Here is an 11,348-nt window from a genome sequence, read left to right as displayed (position 1 = left end):
CACGGCGGAGTTGCTCCAGCGCATGGAGCAGAGCGGCGGCCACCGTGTGCCCAGGCCAGTGCCACTAGACCGCAGGCCATGTCCCCGTCACCTTCAATGCGGAGGAGCCGCAACTCGCCTAGGTCGATGGTGAGGCGGCGGCGCGGTTGTGGGAGAGCATACCGGCTGAGCTCCTCGTTGTATTGAGGGAGGCCAAGCGCGCCTCCTCCCGTCGGGCAGTGCCGGCGCCGGCGCTAGCGGCTATTCGGCGCCCCCTGGCCTCGCTCTTTTTCTTCCTCAGGTCCTACGCCTTCCTCTCGCCGGCCTTCTGACCCCAGTCATATGCCCCGTCGTCATTCCTCTCCAGGCCCCTCTGCTCCTCGCCGTGGCCCTGGGCTCTCCATCCCTCTCGTCCACGCTCGACGCCGCAGACCCGGCCTCCGCGCCGCTTGACCGCGCGTTCCTCTTCCCTACAGCAGGCATTAGATAAGAATTTGCTTACACCACCATGCATGTTCAGTCTATCTCCCTCCCTCCCTCCTATTTTTCAGTTGGTAAATTGTACCTGTTGTATGAACGATCTATGCATAGAGATGAAGCCATATACAAAATGAAAAGTATTGTTGCTTCCTTTTGTTCAGGAATGCAAACACACGCATGATCTAAGCAAGACATAGTTCTATTGATACTTTTCTGTCATGAAATCCTGCGAAAGGTCATGAATTCCAATGAGCTTCTGGTTCAGTTCATGAAACAATAAATAATTTGTTCGCCTACCTAATCCTAATGTACACCGATGGCACCATGTGGGAAAAGTCATGAATAATTTCTTCAAAACTAGTTACCCATGCAGCGCTGTAGGCCCCTAATGGATCATCAGCTAATTGATCTGTGGCCATGCAAGTAACCATAATATGGAGTGGATATTGATTGCCTGATTTTGGTTTGGATCGGCCTCTTATATATATGCTTCATGTCGTGCAGTGGATATTGGTTGACTGCATCTTTTCCTCTTTCTTGTGCCTGCAGCTAGATTCGAGAGCTGTGTCAGCAGGGTTTCCGCATAGGTTTTTTCCTCTGGTCTTTTTTTTTTCCATCTGCAGAGTACCGTGTCTTTAATCAGTAATGGGTGCTTTGGGGCATGGTCATATTGGTTCTTATGTAGCTTGGTTATATCATCTCCATTGTTGTGTAGCATGGCCAATACATTTTAGCCTACCTGTGGGGATAACATGCCTTTATTATGTCATGTTGCTTGCTATGTGTAACATAGATAGGGTTTGTCATTGATGTATATAGGGTGGCTCTTGGATTTAGAGCAATATGATTAGGATTGTTTTAGTCTGCCTTTTTTGGCTAATGATGCTTCTTTAACTTGTCTGGAGTGTTTGTACTCCTTTTCTGAATTGATAGTTTTTTTTAAGAACTTTCTGAATTGATAGTTGTGTGGTGATTCCTTCTTCTTTGATTGTGGTGCTTGCTTGATGCATTTTTCCTCTTGCTTCTTTACATATGCTTATTGGGTTTGTTGTTTGCTGCTAGGTCATCCATTGCTGAAGGAAGAAACGTGTGTTGTTGTGAGGTTGCTGCTTTCTGCTGTGTGCGCTGCAGGGACTCACGAAGGTCAGTTTGTCCCTTCCTGCTTTGTTACAGTTCGTATTGTTTTCCTTCTATGTGTTGTGTTTCCTGTTTGTACACCTAAAAAAACCTTGCATATAGATAGAACTCAGGAAAGGGAGATGTAAATGCATGCTCTAGATTCTCATGCAAATCTGAAACAATTCAGATATCCTTATTTCTTAGGGCATGGGAGTACCAATAATTATTGCTAACAAGGATAACGACTCATAAGCAAGCATACGATTGTTGTACACTTTGATCAACAGACTGATTTGAGGGGTTCTTTCTTCTTCTTTTTAATACCTACATGTGTCTAATTAAAATGATGGATTGAAAAATGAAATCTGCAAGTGCCTTCAAGCTCATTGAAGATATTAGACATTTTCAGATTTCTCATGAGAATGCAACTGTACTGTTAGATATATCAACACACCTTATACTATGCCAGTTCTCATCATGAATTTAGAAACCAAAGCTCATCACAGCACATTCAACGGTAACAAAGAAAAAAATGTGTGTTAAAATTTCAATTATCAGCTAGAGCTCATACCGATGCTCTAGATTTGAACTATCATACTGCACTTCTATCGGATTCTGCAATCTATGCCAGCACTCTTCCTGGAGCATAGAATGATCTATTATTATTCTTGTAGGAATTTTCATCGCCCCATGAATCATAAATATATGACAGCAGCAACACGCTGTGCAATCAGAAAGCCATCAATCAATACTACAATTCACATTTCCGATGTTTGTTATACTTTTATATATGGATATAATATCGATTAGCTTGGCCAATGAATCCTGATTCAATTTTGTTTTTGGAATTCTTGAGCAGAGTATCGATCTCGCGGAAAGGCATCGTCTAGTGTGATGTGTTTGGTCCTATATCCTATGTTCGTTGCGGATATTAGCATCATGCAGTGGGTATTGTCAAGCATTACGAACTGAACTTGCCTCTGTTCTAGACAAGCAGCTACTGCAAGATGCTTGCTCCCTCTTACTGCAACCTGAATGAGTTTCTTTCAACAATATTTGGATTAAAATATTAAACAAATGCATATAGTTAATATGTTGATATTGTGCTTGCCACGACCTATGTTAATATGTTGATGATATGCTTGCTATCAGATGTGGTGGTTTCATATTGAATTCATTTTATACCATACATATAGTTTGTCATTTTTATTGTCTTATGGTTACTTGCATTTAATGGTTCAAACGGTAGGACGCGCGAGTTCTAGTGATCTATATATCTGCTGGCTCTAGTGAGCATCTTCCTGCTCGCAGTGCTTGGTGTAGCTGGCGGCGTCCAGCAGGCCCTCCGCCGGGCTGCTCGGCTTCACCTTGATCATCCACCCCTCCACATACGGTCTCGAGTTGATCTGCATATACATGATGGTGACTGACCTAAAAAACATCATTAGGTATCCACTTGCATCCCTAATTCTCTCGGATTCTACGCATATGATGCATTGTTTATATGTTATATTGAACTTTCGTTATATATATACTGAACTTCAACACGCATACTGATGCATTGTTATACTGAACTCATGAATACATCACTTCTAATGGCAAGATAGATATTTTTCTTTTGAAGTAACTCATGAATGAGCCTAAGGTATCCGTTGGTAACACCAACCGGTACTTAAGGCTTTTAAAATACTAGTTGGTACTTAGGCTCATCCATAGATTCCATCCACCCCAAAAGTACTAGTATGAAGATGAACCGGTACCCATACTAGCATAGGTACCGATTCATCTTCATACCGGTACTTTTGGGGTGGACCTTTGGCGTGTTTTCTAGTAGTGAGCTCTTTTAATTTGTTGTGAGTAGCTAGCTAGTTGTGAAAGACAGTAGCCACTCTGAATGAACAACGTGCTACCACATGTACTACATATACGAACAAATTAAGAAAAGACAAGTTAAGCTTTGGCACAATGCAAGGGTGTATATATAAAATGGAGATCGATCACCAAGTATTTGTTTTCCCCGGAAACAGACAGAGTACCTTGAGTTCGATCTATATATATGATGATGATGACCTAGGTAGAGGGTACCATGCATGCCTGTGGAGAAGAATCTGGAGATGGAGTAGGACGGGGCGGTAGCCCTGGCTCCGGAGAGGTTGAGGGCAGTGGCTGCTGAGCTAGCCCACAGCCTGAGAGCCATCGTACGTGTTGCACTGGCAATGCGAATGTGAATGCGAGTGCTAGTTGGGTCGTCTTCTTCTTCCCTTCTCTCTTAGTGTGTAGGATGGCCAGCCAGCAGTAGTGATGGTAGTGAGAAGGTGCGTTTAGTTTTAAAAAATGTTGGGCAAAATTTTTTGGCAATGTTTACAACACTAATTACGAGTATTAACTATAGATCAATTATAAAACTAATTACATGGATGGACGGGAAATCGCGAGGTGAATCTATCACGCCTAATTAATCCATCATTAGAGATTCTTTACTGTAGCACGACATTGTCAAATCATTACATAATTAGATTCATTAGATTCGTCTCGCGATTTCACCTAGGGTTATGAAATATGTTTTGTCAGTTACTCACATTTAATGCTCCTAATTATTGGTCAAATGTTTGCTAGCGCATGAGAATTTTGCGAATTAAATAAGGCCCGAACTAAAGGTCGTGCAGTGAGAGGATAGGGGTTTTTGATTGTTTGGCTCAGGAAGAACGGGTGAGCAGGGATAGGGTTTGTATGGTTCTGGATATAAGTAGTGCAGCCGCCGTTTTGCTCTTGGACGTTTGTCCCAAAACGGATGCACTGTACGGTAGTTGAACCCGGTGCCAAAACAGCAATACTCGACTGATCGATCGACTCTCCATTCAGTGCCATATGCATGTGTCCCAAAACAAGAGTGTTTGGATTCTCTCGTTTTCCGAAACGCCAGACGGAGGATGACACGCCACGACCTGTCTGCATCTCTGTGGAAACAGAATCCGGATGATGACACGCTCAGATCGATCATCACCTCGGCAGCTCCGCAACATGTGGCTGCAGACAATTCGAGCGAGGAGAAGCAGGAACCTTTGGTGGGACTCACCCTGTGACGCTGACGACACGGACGGCGACCTCTCAGGCTCTCACCATGCTCTCCTCCGTAGCTTCTGCTGCCCATGACGGCGAAGCCCGGAGAACGACCGGGCGGCGGGGCAAGGATCGCGTGGGATAACCCGAGCGAGGAGAAGCAAGCCGAGCTCTGAGGGCCTCTCCCGCCAGGCGCCTTATCCTCCACGCGGGACGCGGACGGGGCTCGCGAAAGGACCGTCCTTTGGACGCCATGGCTCCTATATAGTCGTTGTCATCCTACCCCGCACCCCCTCCAGCCTCCAGTACCTCGGATACGTGCGCGGCTCGTTTTCCTCCCTTCTCCCTCCGGTCTGCCTGCGCAGCAGGGGAGCAGCAGGCAGCACACAGGTACTTCCACGCATCCTTGTCTTCGTCTCCGATCAAGTATAATCCTTGTTTTCAACTGCTACTATTAGCGATGATGATTGGGTTAAAGTTTGTATGAATTTCTGCGAAAGGATTGCGTTTTAGAAAGAAACAGGATAAATTTTGTTGGTTGGATTCAAATATTTCTTGCAACCAGCAAGATGAAGAGAGCATGAGTTCATCGCGCTGGCCTGTCTTTGAATGTTGCCTTTGTTCTGAACAAAGTTATCTCTGAATATCGTCATAGACATATGCGTTTGTGTGGTTGACCGATCGACATAGCTCCAGGACATCAGGATAAGTATAGTATCCTTCCATGTTCACTGTATCATGCCGATAAACATGTGCATGAGTAGGAAGGAGTAGGATCTTATCGCTTGCTGCTTTATCGATTTTTGTTTTTAAAAAAGCGTCGCAGTATTGAAGTCCCTTCATCCCTTGTCCCCCTTTGCAGAGCACACGTAAGCACAATTTGGAAGAGAGTAAATGGATTCACGCATAGGAAACATTTTCACATGTTACTACTCACAGAATTCACATTTTTATTATACTCCCTCCGTACCTATAAAACTTGATGTTTTGGACAAGATTTGGGTCAAACATTGGGAATATAAATCATCAATAACTTTTAAGTTGTTGAGTTTGCAAATGTGAAAATTATATGAATAGATTTATCTTGAAAAATACTTTCATAAAAATATACATATACCACTTTTTTATACATATTTTTATAATAACAAGTGTTCAAAGTTGTGTTTTGGAGACCGTGCCGTTGTCCTAAATATCAAGTTTTATGGGTACGGAGGAAGTACCATAATTACATCTTGAAAGCATACTATTCGTGTTCAGAAGAACTGTGAGCGAGAGAGCAGTTTCAGAGAAAACAGACAACTTTTGGAGGGCTAAAGGGGCCGTTGCATAGCATCAAGGGCCAACGGGCCTCTACTTAAGCCCGTTAGAAAGCCCACGCTAGCTTCTTTCGATTGCTAGTCTGACGACTAATATTTGCTTGCTTCTGTGGGCGTACGTGCAGCAGCAGAGATGGCGGACTACGTGTACGGCCCTGGGCGGACCCACCTGTTCGTCCCGGGCCCGGTGAACATCCCGGACCCCGTCATCCGCGCCATGAACCGCCAGAACGAGGACTACCGCTCGCCGGCCGTGCCCGCCCTCACCAAGATCCTCCTCGAGGACGTCAAGAAGATCTTCAAGACCACCTCCGGCACCCCCTTCATCATCCCGACCACCGGTCGGTAATCTTCTTCTTCTTCGTCTGTATGTATGATTATATGTGTTCATCGATCATGGCTTCTCAGGGACGGGCGCGTGGGAGAGCACGCTGACGAACACGCTGTCGCCCGGCGACCGCATCGTGTCCTTCCTCATCGGGCAGTTCAGCCTGCTGTGGATCGACCAGCAGCAGCGCCTGGGCTTCAACGTGGACGTGGTGGAGAGCGAGTGGGGCCGGGGCGCCGACCTCGACGTGCTCGAGGCCAAGCTCCGCCAGGACACGGCGCACACCATCAAGGCCATCGCCATCGTCCACAACGAGACCGCCACCGGCGTCACCAACAACCTCGCCACCGTCCGCAAGCTCCTCGGTCAGTGCTAGCTCGCTCTTTGATCGATCAGCTAGCTAGCTCATTGCTGATGATCAAGGACGACGGACTCGATCATGAATCAATCACATGCTGATGATGCTGGCACGCTGCAGACGCGTACCGGCACCCAGCGCTGGTGCTGGTGGACGGCGTGTCGTCCATCTGCGCGCTGGACTTCCGCATGGACGAGTGGGGCGTGGACGTGGCGCTGACGGGGTCGCAGAAGGCGCTGTCGATGCCGACGGGGTTGGGCATCGTGTGCGCCAGCCCCAAGGCGCTGGAAGCCAGCAAGACGGCCAAGTCCCTGCGCGTCTTCTTCGACTGGAAGGACTACCTCAAGTTCTACGAGATGGGCACCTACTGGCCCTACACGCCCTCCATCCAGCTCCTCTACGGCCTGCGCGCCGCGCTCGACCTCCTCGAGGAGGAGGGGCTCGACAACGTCATCAACAGGCACACCCGCCTCGGCACCGCCACCCGGCTGGCCGTGGAGGCGTGGGGGCTCAAGAACTGCACCCAGAAGGAGGAGTGGTTCAGCAACACGGTCACCGCCGTCGTCGTGCCCTCCTACATCGACAGCGGCGAGATCGTCAAGCACGCCTGGAAGCGGTACAACCTCAGCCTCGGCCTCGGCCTCAACAAGGTCGCCGGGAAGGTCTTCAGGATTGGCCACCTCGGCAACCTCAACGAGGTATCGCTGCTGCAGCCCCCCCCGATCCATAGTTCCATACCCTGATGCCCATCATCCCCGCCATTGACGATCCTTCTGTTGGTTTGCAGCTGCAACTGCTGGGGTGCCTGAGCGGGGTGGAGATGGTGCTCAAGGACGTGGGCTACCCGGTGAAGCTCGGCAGCGGAGTGGCGGCCGCGGCGGCGTACCTGTCGAATTCGACGCCTCTGATCCCCTCCAGGATCTGAGCTCCGCGCGCGACGGCCACAGAAGGCCGGCAACGACGGCGACGGCCGGAAAGAACAAACGGAAACCTGGGCAGACCGGCCGCACGCAGTAGTAGCTCTTGGCTATACACTCTCTGCATGTAAAGTTTAATTTTCACACACAGCTGTGCTAAGGAGTATAATTTTGTGAACTGCAGCTTTGTCTCAAGGTCAGTCGATTGAGATTTTTACGATTTGTCAATCGCCTGCCCAGCCCATTGACCATCGGATGTTATTGCGACCGGCGCACCCGTCACCATAAAAGGACGTGTTAATTGAGATATACATAACGGGCCGCTTATTAGTGTTTGTTCTCTGCCTGAGGTTGGTGAGAACGGTGTTATCGCTGACACGGGCCTTTGTTCTTAGATTCAGCCCAATAGCCACAGCCATGTTCTTTTGTAGCCTTTTGTTTTGCTACCTAAAGTACACAGTTTCCTCTAAAAAAAACTAATAAAGTACACAGTCCAGAAAACAACAATAAATTAAAGAAAGTACAGATAAAATTTTGACCAGACCACGAAATTACAGATAAAATTGTTTACAGATAAAATTATTCCTCCACTTAAAGCAACAAACAAAACCCCATAATGAGAGCCATTAACTAATGTAAAAAATGCACAGAAACAACTTATGAGAGTTTTCAGTCCTAGCCGTCAAAATAGGACACGCATATACACAAAATATACTGGTATTAAGAATTTTTTTATACAGTGAGACGCCATCTTCCCAAGGGCCGAAATATGAAATCAGTGCACAGCCATCTCCCTTAACTTTCAGCTCATCCAACCAGAACCATGCAGCAAAAAATTCCTTCTAAAAACAAGAAAATACATCTAAATCAAATAACAAAACTATCATAAATCATGACTTATTTATGAGGTAAACAATTATATCCACAAGCTAATGGAAGAACACCAAAGAAAACATCAGGCTGACAGCTCCATGGAGCAAATGTGGCAGATCTACTGACAAACTTTGAGTAAACAAATCACTACATATGTTAAGTGGGGCAGAAGAATACATGCAAGAATTAGTCTTGTAAACACTATAAAATAAAATATTTAGCACTACTCTTGTTCCAAAATTACACGAATTCTAATTTTACATAGTTATAATACAAAATTTACACAAAGGTTTCTAGAAGTTACATAGTTCTATACCAATATTATAAAAAGGAGCAGACAGAATGGAAAAGATCTCAGAAAAGCACTATTATTTGGTGACTCTTACATATACTATTATCAAAACTTGTAACCAAGGAAAAGATAAACTTAGTCGAGGTGAATCATGTCAAAAGACAGAGAAAACTCTTCTAACCTAGAGAAATATAAAATATAAAAATTTATCTAGGTGAACAATTGAAATAAGTAACTAACACATGAAAAGTTCTCCTATTCCTGTCAAAATATTATTTGAAGCCCTGGTAAAAAATAGATAGCAACAATATATATTATTCACACTATAAAAAAATGCAAAAGTATTACCCTCGTGGATCATCCCCCCCACCCAGGGGCGAAGCTAGAGCTGAATCGAGGGGGGTGCCCTGTCCATGATTCTGCTGCTAGCTCTCTAATTTATAAGGTGGAAATTTGATGATTAGCCTTGAGTTTTTATTTCGGTAGGGGTGCCCAGGCACCCGCTGCGGACAACGTAGCTCCGCCCCTGCCCCCACCCCCCAAAAAAAAGACAGAACACGAACCAAAGCTAACAATATAAGAAAATGGAACATAGTAGAAAACAAAACACATTTACAACAAGAAGCCGATGAAAAATGACTTCATGCATTGATATTATAAACACATTTACAACAAAATAATTTAATTGATCCAATCGAATCAAATGGGAAGCAATGGTTCTACGGAACTACAGGTGCTAAAAAACTATAAATCACAACACTGGCACACATATGACCATAGGCATATGACTAGAGGTTAGATAAGATACTAGCAATATAAAATGTCACGGAATCATTCACCATACGTGAGAGAAAGCAGATGGAGGAGCAGAGCACAGGCTCCGGTTCATACTATACACTCTGTTTGCTTGCTTGTCAGCCAGCCAATCAGCAATGTTTTTCTCTAACACCAAATCAGTACCAACCAGGCAGCATTACTTTTCTTTCATAACAAATAAGCACCAATCACCGCCCACAGCCAGAGGAATTTGTATTTTCAAACATCATAAGAAAAAGGGTCAATCATACTGAGCGCACACGCATGCAAACGAATTCCACAGAGCTGACACAAGCATCCAGTTATTTATAACTTGCCTAGAGTAAAAACTACTGGCGCCACAACAAAATTTCGGCCCAGCATCTGAGTGAAGAAACAGGGACATCGATAGAGAGCAAGTATTGTGGAGGGTGCAGAGTGAGCTAAGAGCTTACGTGGAGGAAGAGAGAGAATCATATGGGCGTTTCGCTATGCGCCGACCGAAGCCGGCGGAGAGAGCCTGGCTCCGCTCCTATTGGCTGAAATGCTGGGGGCCGCTATCATCATGAGGTCCCTCCCAGCCGGCAGTGGGCGGGCAGCAGGCGTTGCTATAAAACTTGCTCAGATTAACAGAGACTTCACAACCAATTTCGAATGGATCTGCAACACTAAAGCGAAAGCAAATGGGAACAGCAAATTTTTTCCAATTCATGAGTGTCACACACCGAGTCCACAAATTAAAGCAGCAGACAACAACAGCTTTGGCGATGAGAACGATAGGGTGGTCACTAGCCAATTCACCTTGGGAATGGGGACCAGCCCACCCCCATTAATTTTTTACCATCTTTCTCAGCGACGAGGGGCTAAATGGGCGCATGCAGGTACCGGTAACAGCTAAATGGGCTGACAGCCTGCCATGCTGGCAGCTGACGCGGGCCTGAAAATAAGTTTTCCACACAGAGCATCTGTCCGTCCAGCCACAATCCGACGAGTCAGGACGTCGATTGACGGGTATACAAGATTTCAATCAGCTGATGTCTAGCAAATCTGTTTAAAAAATTATTCTTATTAAAAAATGTAGCACCCAATGCATATCTCACTATCAACTGTTACATCCTCAGAATAAAAAAAACTATTACGCCCATAATTAGCAACGATGTAGTTCATCAATACAATATCTGAAGTTACGACTAGGGAAAAACAACAAATGCGAAAAATCCGCTGCCGAGGTAATTAAGCCATGATGCGTGGTCGGCAAGGCAATTAGTAGAGGTTTATGCAGCTTTGGCGAGCTGGCCGAGCTCCCTGTCGACGGCCACCTTGAGGAAGCTGCCATCCTCGACGACCATCTGCACGGGGAGGAAGCCGAGCCCGTTGGCCACGGCGAGCATCACCTCCCTCATCTCCGCCCGGAACTCGTCCCGGTCCACCTCGCCGCTGCCATCCCTGTCGAACCGCGCGAACAGGCCGCGGTAGAGCGCGGCGAGCTCGTCGGCCCGCACCTCCGCGTCGTCCACGCCGAAGTGCTTCTCGAGGACCCGGAGGCTCATGAGCTCGCCGGCCATCTCCGCGTACGTGAGCAGGCCGTCGTGGTCGGCGTCCAGCGCGGCGAAGCGGCCGTCCACGGAGGAGTTGAAGGCGCCCTCGTCCTCCACGAAGCTCCGGACCGTGCTCCCGTCAAGGATCTCCACGCTCATCTTCGGTTCCTCTGCCTACGCTCTCGCTCCTGGGACGTGTTGGGGCGGGGTCGGTGATGTTTGCTCTGGCAGGGGTTGGCTCGGTCGATGAGGTGCAAGCAAGGGCGATTGGTGGCTCCATTTTTATAGGCGAG

General features: G+C 46.7%; 2 protein-coding genes and 1 long non-coding RNA gene across 5 annotated transcripts; 2 read left to right on the top strand and 1 right to left on the bottom strand.

Moving 5' to 3' along the window:
* Positions 1-852: 852 nt before the first annotated feature.
* On the top strand, positions 853-2,765 carry LOC120665800. 2 transcript variants are annotated; one of them, XR_005671332.1, is made up of 3 exons: positions 853-1,046; positions 1,522-1,602; positions 2,438-2,765. It is a non-coding gene; the product is annotated as an uncharacterized LOC120665800 (long non-coding RNA). The 2 variants fall into 2 exon arrangements; XR_005671331.1 differs by having other exon boundaries at positions 1,522-2,765.
* Positions 2,766-4,867: 2,102 nt separating this feature from the next.
* On the top strand, positions 4,868-7,785 carry LOC120665799 (serine--glyoxylate aminotransferase). 2 transcript variants are annotated; one of them, XM_039945479.1, is made up of 5 exons: positions 4,868-5,028; positions 6,083-6,295; positions 6,363-6,647; positions 6,761-7,338; positions 7,428-7,785. In XM_039945479.1, exons 2-5 carry the CDS (start codon positions 6,088-6,090, stop codon positions 7,563-7,565), a joined length of 1,209 nt encoding a protein of 402 aa, XP_039801413.1. In that variant the 5' UTR covers positions 4,868-5,028; positions 6,083-6,087; the 3' UTR covers positions 7,566-7,785. The 2 variants fall into 2 exon arrangements, with proteins under 2 accessions (XP_039801413.1, XP_039801412.1); XM_039945478.1 differs by having other exon boundaries at positions 6,080-6,295.
* Positions 7,786-10,563: 2,778 nt separating this feature from the next.
* On the bottom strand, positions 10,564-11,348 carry LOC120665798. Its single transcript, XM_039945477.1, has one exon. The coding sequence runs from the start codon at positions 11,212-11,214 to the stop codon at positions 10,792-10,794; it is 423 nt and encodes a 140-aa protein (XP_039801411.1). The 5' UTR covers positions 11,215-11,348; the 3' UTR covers positions 10,564-10,791.

The sequence above is a fragment of the Panicum virgatum genome, chromosome 3N (genome assembly GCF_016808335.1).
Source record: "Panicum virgatum strain AP13 chromosome 3N, P.virgatum_v5, whole genome shotgun sequence".
Lineage (NCBI taxonomy): Eukaryota > Viridiplantae > Streptophyta > Magnoliopsida > Poales > Poaceae > Panicum > Panicum virgatum.
This window is presented reverse-complemented; position numbering and strand designations above follow the sequence as displayed.